The 21,177-nt window shown below is 38.9% G+C and overlaps 1 protein-coding gene across 2 annotated transcripts in view; it reads left to right on the top strand.

The window, feature by feature from the left end:
- FOXK2 (forkhead box K2) overlaps nt 1-21,177 on the top strand; it is a 59,471-nt gene that overhangs the window by 20,531 nt on the left and 17,763 nt on the right. Inside the window, exons 1-2 of one of the 2 annotated variants that reach the window (XM_034789907.1) lie at nt 5,575-5,648; nt 19,697-19,891. In XM_034789907.1, coding sequence (XP_034645798.1) covers nt 5,590-5,648; nt 19,697-19,891 — 254 coding nt within the window. In that variant the 5' untranslated portion in view covers nt 5,575-5,589. Of the gene's footprint in view, nt 1-5,574; nt 5,649-19,696; nt 19,892-21,177 lie in introns of those variants that run through there. The other variant, XM_034789906.1, reaches the window with a different exon arrangement.

Below are 21,177 nucleotides of genomic sequence, written 5' to 3'. Positions count from 1 at the left end.
TTTCAAAAGCAAGAGTGCCACCTGTTTCATACTACTACTACCACAGTCCCTGCCTGTCTTCAGTAGTGCTTTATGGCAACCGTTGGTACCTTGAACTTTGAGGGCCTGATAGTATTTACGTTAAGGCTACTTTCCCCCACTCTGGCAGCATAAGGGGGGTGTAAAATTGATGTAAATGACATTTAACCATTGTACACTGCCAGAGTGCTGTAAAGTAGTCTTAAAATAAATGAGAATCAGACCCTTAATTCCTTTCGTGGTCTTGTGTGAAAGACACACAAGCTGCTATAGCCATGGCAGCTTGGGGAAGGAACTTCATTGTGGGGAGACGGAGATGCTTGATAAACCTAGATCAATCACTAAGATGTGTAGACATGGCATGAAAGGTATTCATGAGAAAAGACTGTGAGGAAGCTCTAGTCTTTGATGTTTCAGATAATACTTTAGAGTGGCAGTGCGTTTAAGTATTGCAGTTCTGTGGCTTACCAGTTGGGAAGTAATTAACAAGCCCACTGCACTTGTTTAGGGGGAGGCATCTTGTTCGTAGTCCCAGTCACCAAACTCCTGATTCCTGGCCTGGAGGCGGGGGGCAGTGAAGTGATGATACTGCTTCTGTGAGGAGTTGTCAAAGTCCACAGTCACACAGTCCTGCAACTATCTGAAGATGATGCTCTGAAATCAGGAAATCTCTGTTCAGTCTTGGGAGAAATAGCTTCCCTTCAGGGTCTGTATCCCATTCCATGAGAAAATGGTGAGTGAGACAAGGAGCAAACATGATGTACAATCCTGCCCTTTCCAAGGCAGTGTAGCATTTCCCTTAGCTTCCAAAGTGCTGCTATGCCTGGGGCCCCTCTCACACTTAGATTCGGCAATAACCTTGTTAGTCAGAAAGTCTGTGCTCTTTGCTGAGACGTTCTATGAAATTGTTTGGTAGCTTTCTAGTGGGGATTCTGATCCACTAAGAATTAGATTGACACAACTGATTTCATATAGGCCAACAAAAATGCTAGTAGATAAGGATTTTTTGTCACTACTAAACTGTGGTAGATTTGAATAGGTGATCTAAAGCTGAAGGGCTTCATATCATATTGCCAGTCTTCTGCATCATCTGGTGGTCTCTTCCCTTACTGCCTTCCTAACCCTTAAATAAAGGTGAAAGTCAATGACTTTTTTTCTAAAATTGTTGGAATTATCTCATGAGAGTGCAAATTAGCTTTAAAATACAATTTTGTAACTGAGCTAATTAGTGTTCTAAGCTTAGTGATTGTGATTCCTGATGATAATGAAGGGAAAATTAGTTTTAAAATATCAATTAAAACTTTTTGACTCCTATAGAAAATAATGAAAAATAAGTTCTTGTTTTATGGCAAGTTTGTTATATATGGGAAAAGTTTGAAGTTTTACATACTGTTACAGATGTTAATTGTCTTTACAGTTAGTCTTTAAGTAGTCCATGTGTCTGTAGTCTTCCTTTTCAGCTCCCATTTGATTTCAAAACCTTTACCACTTTCTCTAAATGCTGGAAAGGATATATATGGTCATAGAGAATAGCGTAATACTGGATAAAGCCACACAAGTGCCCCCCAACAAATGTACATACCATTATTTTTTTTTTATTTTCTTCCTCTTCTCCCCCCTAGCTTCCCCCCCCCCCCCCCCACACTTTCTATTGGTACTAGTTCTTGTAAAGTCTAGAAATAGTATATTGTCTTTCACTGTTCCAGGTACCAATATTAACTGAGATCATCTCAATGTATAAATACATTGTGAAGTATAAGTTTAAAAATGAGGAAAGCTGGGTAAAATGGATACTTATTGGTTGGTAGCATTTACCTTTGCCACTGTATTGTGATATGCTTAAACAGAACTGCCATAAATAATGTGGTAAATATCTAGTTTTCAATGGCACCTACTTTAGCAATTGTAAGGGTTTTGTTCGTTTTTGTTTTCCTGGAATGTCTTCAGGATAAAAAGTTTTTGTCATCAGTGAACAGTAGCAGGTGCTTGGAAATTAGGAAGCTTTAAGTAACTGAAGTTTTTATTGCTAAGGTGTAAGTTTTCTCATCTCCATGGCATCTGGCTGAAACCTAATTCAAGCTTTCTAAATATTCAGACATTGACCATCTTCATGTCTGAGTGTAAAGATGACACTATATTAATACGGTGGTTGTGGGGCATATTGTAAAGAATGACTGGAATTCTGGTTTAAGTGGTAGTGAAATATATGCACAAACCTTTTTAAAAGTATAATTAAAATGCTTCCATTTTAATGCTCCTCTGTTTTGACATAAAGGTAAATTCTGCGGTTGAATTTTGAAAAGAACATATGAATGGTGACTTTTTTTTAAAATAGGCAAATCTATTTTTGATTTCACCGTTTGTACTACAAAGTAATATGAACTGTTACTTTTATATTATCCAGTATTTGTGCGTGGAAAAAATTAAATAATGGTATTACATTTTCAGTTTTTTCTTAAAAGGTTAAAATCCATCAGGTGTCAGCTGTGAAAGGTTAGGAAAAAGATATTTCACAATATATGAAAACTTTGAGAATTCAAGATAACAAGTGGTTTACATGTCATTTTGACAATCCCATTCAGTGAAAAATGAAGTCCAGTTGATATGCTGGGGAAGCTGGACTGAGCAAACTTTGCTGGGTTTTTTTTATAGCAAGCTCTAATACATTTAGAGCAGATTTGCAAATTTTTGCTCACCTCAGGCAACTTAATTGTTGGAGTAAGTGAGCAAAAATTTTCCCTTTTGGTCTAGTGGTGCTATGATGCCCTTCCTGCTGCAGACTTTGTATCTTGCATTTTTGTAGTGTTTCTTGTCTAAAAGGATCCCAAAGTATTTTACCAACTTAAATAGCTAGACCAACTTGGTTTCCTCAGAAGGGAAGGGGGGATTCTGTGCTACAGGGTTAGTTGCTGTTGTGGAAACTTTTAAATAGTACAGGACTAATTGTCATTTACCCTGTAATTTTAAACTCTGGTTTAATGGAATTCCAATCTTGGATTAGGTCTAGCATCTGCTAAAGAGGGACAAGAATTTAAAGGAAATTGATTAAAAATAGTGGAAATCCTCACACCTTCAGGTTAAAATTCAGAGATTCTTCTGATCCTCCAAAATGCCTTAGGGGAGACAGTAGAAATTCAGTGCTTCTAGTGTGGAAAGCTGTTCTCCATTGGCTTTTAAGGGAATGTAATGGATCAGCAAAGCTAAATCACAGGATCAATTTTTTTTTGCAGGCAATCCTGCAATAAAACCAAAAGAAACTGCTCCTAAAAGAGCACAAAATGTATGACTTAAAGCAAAAATGTCTGTTGGGGATTCATCATGTCTGACTGGACTAAATATTATCTTTGAATATGATTTCATATAGAACCTTTCATCCTGGAGGATCGCTCTGAACACTGTATACCTTGCTACCCACCTACTGAAATGCATCTGCCTCTGAAGCAGAACACAGTTAATGGTGAATTGTGTTCAGTCATTTGCGACAGGAATTGAACAACAGTTTATTTAAAGATACTATCAACAAATGAATCCCAGTGTTAAATCTCCACCTTCCAGTGTAAGACAAGCTAGGAGCTCTGTTTTTGGCTATCTGAAGCTGTTCTAGTTTCATATCACTCACTTCTTCCCACACCAAGTATCACTTGCTTAGCTAGCTGAAAAGATATGGGGGAATGTAGGTAGCAGAATGTAAATACTTTAATTACAATTTAGCCGTGACACAAGAGTCTAACATGACTGGACTTGTGAAAGGTGTTCTGGGATTTTTAATACTTCCAAGTGGTTAGGATCTCAGTTACATGCCCAACAATCTCTGTGTTAAGAGTAATACTACCCCCCTAATATTTTATATATTTACTTTTAAGGATATAACTGCATTTTTAAAAAAAATATCAGCTAGTCTTAGAGATACTAACTTTAATTTTGTTGTCTTGGAGAAGGTTCCATTTTTAGAGATACTGTCAGCTTGAATTTTTTAGATGTTTTTAAATGCTGATGAGCCTTTCCTTTATTGCTAGCTGCCCCTGACAGAAGCAAGTTCTGTTTCTTTAGTCATTTTAATTTAATATCAAAGCTGTTTTAAGCAGTAGGTTGTTTGATGGCTGTGTCTTAATCTGATGCCCTGAATTTTTACTTTTACTTTTATATTTTGAGAACGCATTCCTGATGTTAGCTTTCTCTCATTGTCCAGACAAATTTCTCCTATTCCTAGTTCATCCTTTTTACAGCAGTGAAGTTCTTTCAGAGAGGCAGAAACAGTAGCAAATTCAGCGTGTAGTCATCTCCCCAATTTCCCAGAAATTTGTTGTGTAAGCTCCAATAGATGCGTAAGTAGTGAGATGTCTATGTAACTGCTGTACATGAACATCTACAGCCCCACAACACAGAGTATATACAGATCCTAAAGAGAATGCATGCACCTGATACGTAGCTTTGCCATCATGCTCACTTTGCCTGAGGGCGAAGTGCAGGAGACTACAAATTCTCTCAGCTGTGGTTTTGGGAAGGACTGGTGGGAGAGGTAGTTTACTAACACAGAAACAAATCTAAGAAAATAAATCCATTGATTTGAAAGTGCAGGTCTTACAAACTTCTGACTTACTTCAAGATTTTTTTTTCACCTTGCTGTCTACAATCTAATGACTTTTAACTGCTTTGAGACACTCTACTGCTCTTGTGCAGTCAGTTTGTACATTAGAAATTCTTTAACCTGATTTAAAGGAATTTTTCAGCTAGCAGGACTGTAGATAAGTTTTCCCCCTCAAAGTGGCATCAGGGAGAGGTTGGGAGGGAGGGGAATGATTATAGGGTTAAAGCAAAGACCAGGAGTTGGAAAATCTAGTTCTTAGTGCTTCTGCATACTACTTATAACACTTCAGGCAAGTCACTAACCGCTCTGTGCCTCTTCCCTGTAGCTGAAATGTGGGGTTAATACCCACCTTACATGTGTGTTGTGTGGCTTAATTCATTATGCTGATTCTTGTAGTGCTTTGAGATCCTCTGGTAGGAGGTGGTATAGAAATGTAAATGAATGTTTGTTTTTATTACATCACAGATGTGACACAGAAGGTAGCATGTGTGTATGTAGAAGTATATGGTTGTAGATCAAAAATATATTTCGTTTTTTCTCTTTAATTTAGTTTGATTATACATGTTATTCTTAATCTGATTTCTGCTATTGGCGGGTGCTTAGACTGGCCCAGGTATTTTTGGGTGTGTTATTTCGTCTTTAGTGATGTGACAGCATGTCATTAACATCTTCACATTTGCTTTGACCAAGAAAGCAGGATTCTCAAAATGTCTTAAAGTAACTAGACTCTGTTGTTCAGCATTGAGCGTAGAACCTGTAAACAAGGGTGAAGACTTCTTTTCACAATTGGTCACTTCTAGAAGCTTGGACTTCCTGAAATCAAGGCATAAGTTTCTCATAACTTTTCCAAGCATATGGTTAGAGCAGTCACATAAAGTAGAACATTCTTACAATATGTTTTTTAAATTAACCTGACATGATATCTGGTCCTGGATTCTAACAACTTTACTTTGTCGTCTTAGAGAGAAGATGGGTATGTGAAGATGAAAAGCTTAGAACAAAGGGTCACAGGCCGCAAAGGGCCTCTCTGTTTCATGAGCTCGTGGGTATAATTAGAATAAAAGAATTAAACTAAGAGCTCTAAGAATTGGTTTCTAAATGATAAGTTTTAAGTTAGCATCAGAAAACTGGGTTCTGTTTTTGACTCTCCCATTGACTCTTGGCAAGTTACTTAACCTCTCCATGTCTGTGTCGTCATTTGTAAAATGAGGATAATGAAAGCTCTTCAGAATACTTGATGCAAGGATCTATGTCTGTAGTATTTATTCTTTCTGTGCAAAAAAGATTTCCAATAACATGAATGTCTTGTTAGATTTAGTAATATGATTACTATACATTTCCTCTTCATTAATCTTTCCCATATTGTACTTTTCTGTTGCCTGTCATTCATACTGTAATTATGAACTGTGACTACGCATCCTTACGGTTGTATCTTCTCAGGACCTCTCTTGAGGCATGTTTCCTGAGTGAGAATCCATACATTGTACTTGGATCTATACCAGTGGTTCTCAACCTGTTTACCCATTGTTGGCCACATATGCAGCTCTGTGTTATGTCATCTGCACCCACACAATATATATACTGCTTGTATGTCCCTGGGGATGTTACGTGGGCTAATTGGGCTGCAAGCGGCCTGCGAGTTGAGAACCACTGATCTAAACACATCCATTAGCAGTACAGTTATGTTAAAAACATAAAGCTCAGAGCACAGCTAAAACCATGGATGTCCTTTAGCACTTCAAGCTGCACTGCATGGCCAGTTGTGGAGTAGACCTAACAGGGATGCAGCTGGGAGAGGAGTCTGACAAAATTCTGTAACATTTGTCTTCTTGAAGTTGGGATAAATATGAAATACTACACCTCTACCCCGATATAACACGAATTCAGATATAACATGGTAAAGCAGTGCTCCGGGGAGGGGTGGCAGGGCTGCGCACTCCGGTGGATCAAAGCAAGTTCGATATAACACGGTTTCACCTATAACATGGTAAGATTTTTTTGGCACCTGAGGACAGCGTTATATCGGGGTAGAGGTGTACTTGTAGCCTCTGGCTCACTTTTTCAGTGGGCTGCAGTAATCATGAATTAACAGATGAGGTAATGGACAGTATTACCAAGGATAGAGAGACTGGGCTTCTCAGAAGCTTAGACCTGGCCTATACATAAAACTTAGGTTGACCTAGCTGTGTCACTGAGGAGTATAAAAAATTAGACATCATTAGGTTGACCAGCTGTTGACCTAGCTACTGCCTCTCTTGGGGGTGGATTAAATACAGTGATGGAAAAAATACTTATGTTGCTGTTGCGGCTGTTTACATGCTATGGTGCTACAACAACACGGATGCAGCGCCATAGGTGTGCCGCTGTAGCGGGTATAATGTAGACAAACCCCTAGTGTTAAGTAGACCTCATTCTCTTGATTCAGAAGTAAAGTCCCATATATGCAGACTTGCCTCTGCAGGTAGCTGTTTTAATGATCAGAGGATTTTGGCATAACTTGTGATAGAATATGGGTATCTGGTAAGGTAATACATATACCCCTTTGTTCTAACCTGTGAGTCATAGATGCCTTTTATAATTATGCACACATCTCAACATTTCATGACAGCACTCTTTCTCTACTTCCCCCTTCTGTTTTTATTGTAAGGGATACTACAACACTAAAGTACTCTGTTTTAAAGTATTTGTTGGTTTTAATAGGGTTTTGCAGGCAAATCTGGTGCTGACAGTTTACTTAGAAGTGAATGATTATATTGTTAGAGTGCGGTGTTTCCACATGTTCCTTTGCAGCCAAGCAGTACCCCCGTGATATGCTGAAGGGGGGAAATGCTGAACTGGATATCTGTGGCTGGCCCGCACAATAGTAAAGGAATATAGTACCGTTATTTTATATAGTGTCTACTTCCTTTAGCTTTTTTATAAAATGTGTTATTTTTAGTAAAAGTGTTTCAGAACAGTTGAAAATGTAGGCTTAAATATTTGGTGGTAATAGGAGAATCATTCTAAAATGCAACTGTATGAAAGGAAGAAATAGGAATTGATTTTACTTTTTTGTTTTTAATTAGAAGCTATGGTATAGTGCAGTGATGTATGACTTGTAAGGTGCTGAAATAGCCATTTGTAAGTCTGGTACAGGCATATTAAGTATCTTTTGAAAGAAATGAATTAAACTTTATCAGTTTAGGATGAAATTTACTGATGGAGACCACACAACCAGACTGCACACTGCTTTTGTATACAGAGATGCTAAATACTTGAAAATGCAGTATTTCCATAGGCGGAGTTTCTTTTGTATTCACAGACTGGGGAGCCTCAAATTCCAGAGGCATTACATGAGCAGTTTTAATGAATTAGTGTCTGGTTTTGCTGCAGCAGATGTGACAAGCAGCTTTATAAGCTGCTTCCCATCGATCGCTGTTTTCCAGCTCTTTTGTCTCTTTCTTTTGCTTAGAGAAAAGCAGTGAAGAGCTTGGTTTCTACAGTAACTGCTGCCTACATTCCTGCCTGCAGGCCAGTTTCTTTCACTATTCCTTGCAGCCTGTGCAGGGCTACTGTATTAGGTTTCTTTAGGGTTGTTTCTTTCCCCACCCCCTTGGTGGCTTTAACATTTTTCAGAATCAGACGATCTTGTGGTGGGAATTTGTAGTTTCAGTATATGTATTTCTAATTCAGCAAAGCACACTTCCAAGAATGTAGACTAGCATCAGTATTACTTGCAACTGATGAATGCCAGTTTTTGTATGGCTGATACTCGAAGAGCATTAAATGTCTGACTGCAATAGAAGAATTATGGTGCTGGCTGAAAATGTGGGATGCCACTATATATTGTTTGTGGTTTAATTATCCTTTGAAAGAGAAAGATGTTAAATACCTATGTTCATGTTTGAAATTTATTCATTCCCAAGTATGCATTAGCTGATAAAGGTAAACGTGTTTGTGAATATTTATTTTTTTCCTCTTCCTCAGCCACCCTCAATATCTTTGTGTCATAGTGACATCCTGTTTCTCTGGCAGAAGAGAGAGCTAGTTCCAGATCCTTCTGGAAGTAGTCAGTAGCCATTTCAGAAGTGGTATTGAGATCTCTACAGACTTTCAAGGTGCTCACTTCCCCACTCAAGCTGCAAGATTGTACTTTGAATCTCCAGTGTGGTAGCGTATGGTTTTACTGGCACATTTCTGTGCCTGCCCTTGAGATTCTGCAAAATTATGTTGACCAGATTAGGAAAATATGCAACTGGAGTATAATCTTGACATAGTGGGACACCCCTTTTGTGCTGAACCCTAATTTACATGCAAGTTTTTGCATCACAAATCTGACACTGTGGTAGTTTTTTTCATAGTTGTTAGAGCATGTGAACAATAACAGCATATGCTAAAATACTTAAATGTTTAAGTGGAAAAATGTTCCTCATGCAAAAAAGAGCTACCTGTAAATTTAATAGTCCTGACGTCTTGCCCCCCAAACTATCTTGAAGCTGATTGTTGCAGAGGCATTGATGCTCTGATATTGGTGGGAGAATATACTTTGCAACTTTCAGACCTTCGCCAATTAAGAAGTAGAGATAATGGAAACTTGTAAGGAAGTTTCACTAAGGCAGTGGTTTACAAACTGTGGGTCGCGACCCAGTACTGGGTCGCGGAATGTAAGGCACTGGATTGCAGCGGTTCTGGTCAGCACCGCCGACCGGGCCATTAAAAGTCCTGTTGGTGGTGCTGCCCGGCTAGTTCCTACCTGTTCTGACACCGTGCTGCGCCCCAGAAGCAGCCATCAGCAGGTTCGGTTCCTAGGCGCAGGGGCGGGAAGGACCAGGCTCCACGCACTGCCCGAGCACTGGCTCCGCACTCCCGTTGGCTGGAAACTGGCCAATGGGAGCTGGGGGGGCAGTGCCTGTGGGTGAGAGCTGCGTGGACCTCCACCTAGGAGTCAGACCTGCTGCTGGCCGCTTCCAAGGCGCAGCGTGGTCCGCAGCACCAGGACAGGCAGGAAGCCTGCCTCTCCACCCTGGTTGCGCCACTGACTGGGAGCTGAACCTGCTGCTGGCTGCTTCTGGGGCACAGCGCGGTCTGCAGTACCAGGACAGGTGGGAAGCCTGCCTTTGCACTGTGGCTGCACCGCTGACCGGGAGCTGCCGGAGGTAAGCCCGCACTCCAGCCCCATGCCCCAATCCCTTGCCCCAGCCCTGAGCCCCCCTCAAACCCAGAGCCCCTTCCTGTATCCCAAACCCCTCATCCCTGGCCTCACCCCAGAGCCTGCACCCCCAGCCCAGAGCTCTGACCCCCTCCCGTACTCCTACCCCCAGCCCTGAGCCCCCCTCAAACCTGGAGCCCCGCCTGCACCCCAGAGCCCTGACCCCCTTCTGTACCCTAACCCCCTTCCCCAGCCCTGAGCCCCTCCTGCACCCCAAACGCCTCATCCCCAGCCCCACCCCAGAGCCTTGATCCCCCTCCTGCACCCCAGCCCAGAGCCCCCCTCCCACATCCTGAACCCCTCATTCCTGGCCCCACCCACACCCCAACCCTCTGCACCAGTTCTGAGCCCCTCCCACACCCCATACCGCACATCCCCAGCTCCATTGGGTCGCGGGCATCAACAGTTTTCTTCAGCTGGGTCACCAGAAAAGAAGTTTGAAAACCAGTGCACTAAGGCATGTTAGCATGTGGAGGTAGTTGAGAGAAGAATCCATGAGGACATGTTTCAGAGTTACAGCCGTGTTAGTCTGTATCCGCAAAAAGAAGAACAGGAGTACTTGTGGCACCTTAGAGACTAACAAATTTATTAGAGCATAAGCTTTCGTGGACTACAGCCCACTTCTTCGGATGTAGTCCACGAAAGCTTATGCTCTAATAAATTTGTTAGTCTCTAAGGTGCCACAAGTACTCCTGTTCTTCTTTTTTCATGAGGACATGCTTTCTCCCCATTTCCCCTAACAGCTAGTTGCCCCTACTTAACGTGCAGCTGCTCTTGATGATTTCATTTAGAAAAATGAGTCATAATCAGTAAATGGCCAAACTTAATTGAAGTGGAAACTGGTGGCAAATTACCCAAATCAGGGTTTTTTTAAAACAAAACACACATACTAAAAACCCCACCCCCATACCCTGATCCAAAATTTGTCTTCCTGTTTATAGGAAGCAACACTGCTCTCCTGCTTGAGTAGTTTTTTACATTGCCAACAAAGGGTGTGGCCTAGAGCAAATAGAAGAGGCATGAAAACTTCCTTTTTAAAAAGCTGTTAGTGTTTGAAATCTTCATGTTTCAGTACTCTTGCGTTTGACTTGTAATATTTAGTAAACAAATTTTGTGAAATCTTATGAAAAAATTCACACTCTCTCTTCACACCATACGTGAATTTTTACAACTTAGTCACAAAATCCCTAAAGCTGGAATTTCTAGTGGGGAAACATGGGTATAAATGGTACTGATTAAAAAGCAGGTTAAAAAAATACACCAAAACCTCCTCATTTAGGGCGAAGATTCAATGTCATTCCCTTTTTTATTCCAAGAAAAGAGTACTCTTTCCCCCTGTAAGTCTCCATTATAGCATTTCTTACACTGTTAGTGATTGTCTTATTTGGATATTCTTAGAAGGAATTTTTACGAGAATCTCTGAACAATTATTTGTTTTCTTTAAATATATTTAAACCTTTTGAATAGCTTGCATTTCAGTTATTAACATAATAAAAACATTTAATGCTGAGGAATTTGAGATAAAAATCTAAAACAGTAATGGGGATTGTTTGAATTAATTTTATGGAACGGTCTAGATGGATTTACATATCTACCTATAGTTTAAATTGGGAGCTGCTTTGGAGTTAGTGTTAAAGTTTACCCTAACAGTTTTATAGAAGTCATTACATTATTAAATCAAAACTTTTAAAAACTATCTTTGCTTTTTACAAATAATTTTTAGTGTCCAGAGAAGATCACATTATTCTGAAGACTGACTGTATTTGTGACTTAGTTAATGGTTTCTGCATGTTTCATATGAATCATATTAAGCAGAAATACTTTAAGCAATGCTGAATTTGTAAACTAAGGAACAATACTAGAATGTAAAATCTTGCTAAGAATATCTTGTAAATTTAACTCTAAAACAAAGCATAGTATCTTAGTTCCTGTTTTTCATACATTTCATTTATGTTGGTTCCATTGAGGGCCGAATTAAAAAGAACAACTCTGCTCTTGAAGTCTGTTTGAGTTGATTGGTGTGTGACTTGCAAAATGTGTCAATTTGGAATTCTCTTAAACATAGTCCCAACTTGTTTACGCTGATGTTACAAAATGTTCTGGGAGTGAATCGTTCAGTTTGCATATTGCCAAGCAAAGTGCCCATGAACCTGAAGTTTCATGGTACAAAATTTAGCTGATAGTATATTATGTTTTATACCTACTTCTGTTGGAGGTGTGGGATGGCACTGGTGGTAAGGATAAGTGAAGGAACAGACTCCCTTTCTCACTGGGGGATAAATGTTTGTCAACTTGAGGAGTAACAAGTCTATCACTTTTAAGTATCTAAAAATGCAGTGCTTTACCCCATCTCTGGGATTTCTTAGGCCTGGTCTACACTAACCCCCCAGTTCGAACTAAGGTTCGCAACTTCAGCTACGTGAATAACGTAGCTGAAGTCGACGTACCTTAGTTCGAACTTACCGCGGTCCAGACGTGGCAGGCAGGCTCCCCCGTCGACTCCGCGTACTCCTCGCGCTGAGCAGGATTACCGGAGTCGACGGGGAGCACTTCTGGGTTTGATTTATCGCATCCAGACAAGACGCGATAAATCGAACCCAGAAGTTCGATTGCCTGCCGCCAAACTAGCGCATAAGTATAGACAAGCCCTTAGTGGTTTCTATGCTTTGCTTTGGAGTTTGAAGCAAACTGAGCACAGCTCTTTGAATCCGAACAGCCCTTCTACTCTTACAGGTCTAATTTAGGTGATAACTGAACAGTATATTCACTGTACCAAACTGAAAATTTAAATAGGGGAGGGGTATTTTGTTTATTATGTAATATGTTTTCTGTCTGCCTTTTCCTAGCAAACTAATAATCAATGAAGCAGCAAAAGGAGAAAAGACTCAATTGTGGCTCTTCATATATACTATTTTCATGATGAATTAAATATCTAAACAACTTACAAATGTTTTAAAATCCTATCTTCCTAAATTTGTAATGTTAAATAAGACTGGATGGCAGCCAATTCTATACCTTGATCATAAATTTGGTAGCAAAGCTTTTCACTTAACAGTTTAAATATTGCTGTAGTAATAGGGAAGAAATAAAATGCTGTGTAACATTACAAACTTGCTAGAACTGTTTTGGATAAAACTGTTGAGTTGCTTTATGTAAAATATAAATGAACAACAGTTCAGGTCTTGAAGTGGGCAAACATGCACTGGAACATCTTAATAGCAACTGCCCCATCTCCAGGCACACCCTCCCCCAGCTATGTATATCACACAACATTGTCAGCCTGTGATGGAAGTGCTGTCTATATACAATGCGCCTTTGAAGGGTCATGCTTCCTTGTAGGCTGAACAATCTTCAGTGAAGATCATGGTGGTTTTCTGGTACAGTGAAGAGTAGACAAGGTAAAAGAAAATTGTGTAAAAGAGGAGAGGAATCAAAACTGGGGAAGAAAGTCTAAGTTATTGAGAAGCCATCCTGAAACCAAAAGAAAAGGGGATCCTTTTTATAATGTAAATGACACTCCAGGGGAAGGATGGTTTTATTTTGATCTCTCTCTTTCTCTCTTGGTCAGTTCAACAATCATAGAAGGGGAGGAAGAGAGACTGTGGATCACATTATTATTGGTGATTACTTTGCAATCAAAGAAATCCTAAGTGAAAACCTACAGAGTGACCCAAGATTCTTGTTGTTTATTTTCATTTCTATTTGAAATAAAGTACAATGGGGAAGATAGAGGATCCTTGTCACTCCCATTCCTTATCCCTTTATTGTTCCTACCCATTTTCCAGATTTTTTTTTTTAGTGAAAGTTTTACAACGTCTTCTAAAAGGAATCTCCCTTGAAGATTTTGAAACCAGGATGATTCGTAGTGTTATCAGTGCTAAGTCCTTATAATATACTTCCATTTGAAAAATGGAGATGCTGATAGAAGGAATTGACTTGTTCTGTAGGGGCAAATGGTGTTGCCAAACCATGTCTTTATCACTACAAGACAGCTTCAAACTGAATGTTCTAGGGCAGTGGTTCTCAACCTTTACATAAGAATGGCCGTACTGGGTCAGACCAAAGGTCCATCCAGCCCAGTATCCTGTCTACCAACAGTGACCAATGCCAGGTGTCCCAGAGGAGTGAACCTAACAGATAATGATCAAGCGATCTCTCTCCTGCCATCCATCTCCACCCTCTGACAAACAGAGACTAGGGACACCATTCCTTACCCATCCTGGTTAATAGCCATTAATGGACTTAACCTCAATGAATTTATCTAGTTCTCTTTTAAACCCTGTTATACTCCTAATCTTCACAACCTCTTCAGGCAAGGAGTTCCACAGGTTGATTGTGCGCTGTGTGAAGAAGAACTTCCTTTTATTTGTTTTAAACCTGCCCATTAATTTCATTTGGTGGCCCCTAGTTCTTATATTATGGGAACAAGTAAATAACTTTTCCTTTTTCACTTTCTCCACACCACTCATGATTTTATATACCTCTATTATATCCCCCCTTAGTCTCCTCTTTTCCAAGCTGAAAAGTCCTAGCCTCTTTAATCTCTCCTCATATGCTACCCGTTCCAAACCCCTAATCATTTTAGTTGCCCTTCTCTGAACCTTTTCTAATGCCAGTATATCTTTTTTGAGATGAGACCACATCTGTATGCAATATTCAAGATGTGGGCTTACTATGGATTTATATAAGGGCAATAAGATATTCTCCATCTTACTCTGTCCCTTTTTTAATGATTCCTAACATCCTATTTGCTTTTTTGACTGCTGTTGCACACTGCGTGGATGTCTTCAGAGAACTATCCACGATGATTCCCAAGATCTCTTTCCTGATTAGATGTAGCTAAATTAGCCCCCATCATATTGTATGTATAGTTGGGGTTATTTTTTCCAATGTGCATTACTTTACATTTTTCCACATTAAATTTCATTTGCCATTTTGTTGCCCAATCACTTAGTTTTGTAAGATTTTTGAAGTTCTTCACAGTCTGCTTTGGTCTTAACTATCTTGAGCAGTTTAGTATCATCTGCAAACTTTGCCACTTCACTGTTTACCCCTTTCTTCAGATCATTTATGAATAAGTTGAATAGGATTGGTCCTAGGACTGACCCTTAGAGAACACCACTAGTTACCCCTCTCCATTCTGAAAATTTACCATTTATTCCTACCCTTTGTTCCCTGTCTTTTAACCAGTTCTCAATCCATGAAAGGATCTTCCCTCTTATCCAATGACTTTCCAGACTACTGTACCCCTTTCAGGAGTCTGATTTGTCTTGTGTACCCCAAGTTTCACCTCACTTAAAAATGACTTGCTTACAAAATCGGACATAAAAATACAAAAGTGTCATGGCAAACTATTACTGACAAATTGCTTACTTTCTCATTTGTCTGTATGAAATTTTAGTTTATAATGACTTCACTAGTGCTTTATGTGTAGCCTGTTGTAAAACTAGGCAAATATCTAGATGAGTTAAGGTACCCCCTGGAAGACTTCTTCATACCCCCAGGGGTACGCTTACCCCTGGTTGAGAACCACTGTTCTAGGGGATATTGAAGCACTGGGTCTGACAATAGGACTTGAAATACTGGTGCCTCAAAAGGACACATCAGTGAGAGCTAGGCGTTCTAGCCTGTTTCATGCTTGGGTGCTGAGACAGGACTGGGAATCCAGTCAGGTGATAAATTCAGAGAAGAGGACTTACAGTGAATAATTCTGCCCCCCTCTCCCTCCAGTATGGACAGAGCTGGTAAAGCCAAGAGGGAATGCTTTAAATGTGGATGTGACAAGTACAACCATACTGTACACATTTGCTCCTCTAATGAGACCATTATCTAGCAGCTTATGAAATTATTTTTATTTATTTAACATTTACATTGCAGTAATGCCTGCCCAGTCCCATTTTGCTAGGTGCTATATAAACAGATAGTAAATGACAGTCCTTGCTCCTAAGGAGTGATTGGAAACAGTCAATCTGTGGATTCACTTTTTTTCTCTACCCCTCTGCCTCCCCAGTTTCCCTCAGTGCATTCTGGATTTATTTGTTTAGAATAAAAAAATTGTGTGCTGCATCTTACTCCCACCCTCTAGTCTGTCCTCGGTATGTTTTCTGCTTAGATGATAAGGGCTTTAGGACAGGGACCTGTCCTCCATTTGGAGCTGTGTAAATAATAAATACAACACAAGTACAGTTGTTCTGATTCATTCTTCTTTTTTTAAATGACCTAAAAGTGGATGCTATCAGTTACAAATTTTGGAGCTGGTAAAACCATGTTGTTATGTCGCTTTTGGAAATATTTATTTTCACCACTTAGAAATATGACACAAACTTTTCACCTTGTTATGGGTGGTTTGAAAATATCTGAAAATATTTTAAGTGTTTTTGATCAATCCCAAATGTACCCATTTGATTTCTCATTGTGAACTGCAATACCTTTCCATGTGTGAGAGAGCAGGAAGGTTTCAGTGGTACAGTAAGATGAAATGCAAATATTTAGGTGTTCACATGTTTAACTAGATTAGAAATTTAGCTGGAAGCGTATTATATCCTCCTTATAACACCATCCTTTCAGAGCCCAGCATTTGAAATGTTGAAAAGTGTGTTGGTAATGGTCCCACAGTATAAATATAGTACCTAGCTTGTAACAAGTGATGTTAAGCTTGGCACAGAGCTTAATATCCAGTACAGAGCTTTGATTACCCAAAGCTCCTATCTTCTCACACTTGACCAACACTTGAGAGCCGTAATGTTTTTGGAGTCAGGGCCTTGGACTTGGCAGGGGAGAAGCTGTTCCATATCTTTGTGTATGATGGCCAGGGGGCAAGAAGTGATCAGAAGATAGAATGGCAACACAAGACTGGAGAATTTTTAGTGGAGTGTAGATAGATATGTAGGAAGAGGGGTTTGTGCTGAAGTTGACCTGGAATTCACATTTTGTGGCTTTGGATTTGCCTGTACTTCAGTTTAGGTTATGAAGCCTCTCTCCCACCCCCCAGTAAAAGCGCAGCAGCATTTTGAAGCATTGCCTGCTTACTAGTAGATGGTATCCTTTACTATGCAATAACCAGTCTGACCACTGAATCAGCACTTGAAGTTATGTACAGCTGCTTCTGTATTGCTCTTCAGTTGAAATGAGTCTTCTCTACAAGGTATTCAGTCATTGAGACTGAGGAGTAAATACACTTGAATCTGGAAAATAGTTACATAAAATATGTAGAAAAGTCTATCCCACAAAAGTCTAAATATTTAGGTCTCAAACATACAATATTGCTACTCAATTTCTGTTGTTAATGTTTACTTAAAGTAAACATTCTGGCTTGTTCTTCTGTGCTGACAAAATGGATGCCTTTGCTTGCTTTCTACTTGTGTGCTCTTGAAGAGTGATGATGTCATTGTTGAGAGAAATGTTGGTTGGGATAACATTGGCTTTGACCAGCAAAACAAACTTTATTCCTTCTATCAGATATTTAAGGAAAAGACAAATGATGGAAGAAAGATTTTTATTTTCTATAGAAAGAGGAAGGAATTCCAGCTTTATGGTGTAGCAGTAATGTCTTCATTACTGTTTACTCAAGTTTTTCTACATTTCTCAGCTACAGTCCTTCATTGTGGCTGTTAGTTTAAAAACAATTAAGTAGGATTGCATAGTGAAGGAGGGAGAGTCTAGTCCATTTCACTTTCCTGCTGCAACCCATGTGCAGTGTTTTGGCATAGATTCTGTTCCCAATTTAGTACATCAAGCATGCTTCAGAATCAAGTTGTCTATTAAACTCAGACATGGTCCTTATGAAATGAGATTGAAAGGAAGGTCACAGTCTCATTTCCCCCCCTCTTACTCTTTAAGCATGTAACATAGGAAAACATGATCCATGGCCACTAGCAGTGAATGTCTATGTTTGCATTAGATGCATCTATCATTAAATGTTGTGTCAAAGTTATAGTGACACTTGGAACAAATGCTGCTTGCACCTGTTCCAAAGCAGCTTTGTTTCCTTTCTTAATAAAACTAGTAGAACCTCAGTTATGAACTGACCGATCAACCGCACACCTCATTTAGAACTGGAAGTACACAATCAGGCAGCAGCAGAGATTTAAAAAAACGCAAACATAGTATAGTATTATGTTAAAAGTAAACTACTAAAAAAATAAAGGGAAAGCAGCATTTTTCTTCTGCCTAGTAAAGTTTCAAAGCTATATTAAGTCAGTGTTCAGTTGTAAACTTTTTAAAGAACAACCATAACATTTTGTTCAGAGTTATGAACATTTCAGAGTTACACACAACCTCCATTTCTGAGGTGTTCATAACTCTGAGGTTCTACTGTAGATCTGTGTAAAAGGATCACTTCACAATATGGTTTCTAAAGTTTGTTTGTAGATTGTCATCGGCAAAGCCTCTCAGTGAGGGGCATGTAAATATGGCCATACATTGGGTCCTTTGCATATCTAACATGAGTTCAGTCCTGTGCATATCTGATAGATTTCCAGGAAGGAGACGGCAGCACTACATCTAACATTTATTAGATTATTTCTGATCATGAGCAAAAGGTAAAATTATCTGAAATGGTTTTTGTTGGTGCCATGGTTAGTAACAGAATTAAATTTAGGAATGCTCAATCTGTTTGTGTACAGTTAAACTATAAATAGCCTATTCTCCTGTTTAATTGGGTTAATTTCTATATGCTGTGGTGCTTGCCTAATGAAGGAGGGGGGAAGGAAATGTTTTAAAAGTTCATTAAAGATGGGTTTTAATGAATATATACAAAAAATTAACATTTTTGCATATTTATATAACTGGATTTTATCAAATTTAAAACAGTTAACAGTTAAAGCAAACATACAGACATATGGTTTAACTTTTTTGTTTATAAGTGACTATTTTTTGTGTTAAATCTGTTTTAAACAGTCTATTTTTCTGAATCTAAATTAAAGCTACATTTGCCATGACTGTTCATTTCTGTAGTACCTATTGCTTTTACAGTTAAGCACCATTAGCTTTGCTGTATGCATAGTAAATAAAGTACTTTAGGAGAAAAAGAACAAAAATTGCTTTTAACTAATATACCTCTACCCCTATGTAACGCTGTCCTCGGGAGCCAAAAAATCTTACCGCGTTATAGGTGAAACTGCGTTATATCGAACTTGCTTTGATCCACCGGAGTGCGCAGCCCCCTCCCGCTCCCTCCCCCCGGAGCGCTGTTTTACCGCATTATGTCCGAATTCATGTTATATCGGGTCGCATTATATCGGGGTAGAGGTGTACTAGTGAAATTACATAAACCCTAATCCTACAAACGCTTATGCACCTGCTTAACTTTACTTCTCTGAGTAGTTTCACAATAGGACTACTCAGAGTAAAATTAAGTAACTTCATAAGTGTTTGCAGGATCAGGGCCATAGTGAACAAAATGCTACGGATGAATGGATGTTGGAGGACTTGTTAGCTCTCTTAAGTAGTTAATGACAGTTCAGTATACTTGAACTGAGGTTTGAGATTTTTCTGTGGCAATACTGATTGTCAGGGATACTATAAAAAACAATTTGCAAGTTAATGCACAAAACCCATTCCTTCTGATGTCATTGTTCAGATGTTTTCAAAATAATACCCCATTTGGAGTATATTTCCAGTTCATCTCAAGATGGACTACAGAAAATCTAGAGAGAGCTACAGCGTTAAAATAATTTATATTCTTAATACAATTCTATTTGTATTCTGAAGTCTAAAATTTACTTTCTAGTGTTTACTATATCTCTATGCCTGTGTGTAAAATGAAGATAATGGCAAATCATTACCCAAGATACACGTTTATTACTTTAATCAGGGTTAAGTATTGCTTGTGAGTTGCGCAAAAAAGTCTGTTGTGTATTACCTGTAAACAAGTTGCATATATATTTGTTTTTATTTTTCAGATGTACTTTCAGGTTTCCGAGCACAAACATCAAGATAACATTCACAGCTCTGTCCAATGAAAAGAGAGAAAAACAGGAGTCCCCAGAGTCTCCAGTGAAACCTGTGCAACCCCAGATCTCTCCCTTAACAATAAACATTCCAGACAACATGGCGCACCTGATCAGCCCTCTCCCGTCTCCCACAGGAACTATCAGGTATTTAAAACTTGCAAAATTGCATGTAGGGTAATATATGGTTACAGAATCAGTACAGAGATGTAGTTCATTTGATGTTGCTTTCCTTATGTAATAATGCTTACATTGGAGCTCAGAGCAGCCTCAGATGAGACTTGGAGTAAAATTATAGCATTGTGTTTTTTCAGTGGCTACCTATTCACATAAATATCCAAATCTGTTACTGTCATTAAAGTCTGACTTTAAATTGACAAAAGCAATAAAATTGTGTTAGGGCTGTACTCTGAATGCATCCTTTTGTTCCTAGTATTCTAGGACGGTTAGAGCAGTGAATGAGCCCACATTTCCCAGTGGCTGAAATGTTTGGACACACTAGAGTGAGTTTAAGAGTTAAGCATCAATCTTAACTTACAATTTTCTTGCCTTTGGTCTTCATTATACCTGTGACAACACTTTAATGTAGTTTCTATTTTTATTTCCGTTGTTAGTGCTATTCTTAAGCCGCTGACTAAAATCCAGTATCCTCAGTAAGTTTGTCAGCAGAAAAATATGTTTTAGTAGTTTGGCAATGCTTACTTTGAAAGCTAAGGATTAAAAAAAGTCTCTTACTGACTAGTGACTACAGTCAGTAAACTAAGTTTCTTATTTATAGTATTTCAATATAGCATCAGGAGAAGTATAGTGTTGAAAAATGTTTTGGTAGGTGCGGTTAATTTGGGTCTGTCAGTTTAGCTGTGTTGATTAGAGACTCGCAGCCATCATTTGACTTGTTTGTTGGGTTGAAGTTCAACTAAACGAAAGGTTTAATTGCTCTTCTTGCAAACTATTATAAAAGCATTTTGAATAGAATTTTCAGAAGCACCAAAGTCACTTAAATATTTTTGAAAATTCCACCTTTTCCTCGCAGATTCTAGCAGATCTGCTTGATTCAAGGAATATAAAGCTAGTGTGTCTAATTCTGTTGATCTTTACATTTGGATCCTGTTATGAAGTTTAAATTCAGAGGTAAATCTGTTGATACTCAACAAGAGCAGAGATCTTGATTCCAGTTTTGTGATGGTGTTTGCAAATTGTGCATTTGGAAAAAGTTATTTGATAGTATAGCAGTCTTGGATTTTTTATTTAAACCAGGAAAAATTTATCTTCCCCAAGAAATGACTGCATTCATAAATATTTCAAGAAGTATTTCACCATTGCTTTTTGCATTATCTCAGCTGTTGCAGTTATCTCCCAAGGCTACTAAACAACTATTAAACTATACCATTAAAAATCACAGCAGTTCTGAGTCTATTTGACTAGCTTGACAT

The sequence above is a fragment of the Trachemys scripta genome, chromosome 14, assembly GCF_013100865.1.
Source record: "Trachemys scripta elegans isolate TJP31775 chromosome 14, CAS_Tse_1.0, whole genome shotgun sequence".
Classification (NCBI taxonomy): Eukaryota; Metazoa; Chordata; order Testudines; family Emydidae; genus Trachemys; species Trachemys scripta.
This window is presented reverse-complemented; position numbering and strand designations above follow the sequence as displayed.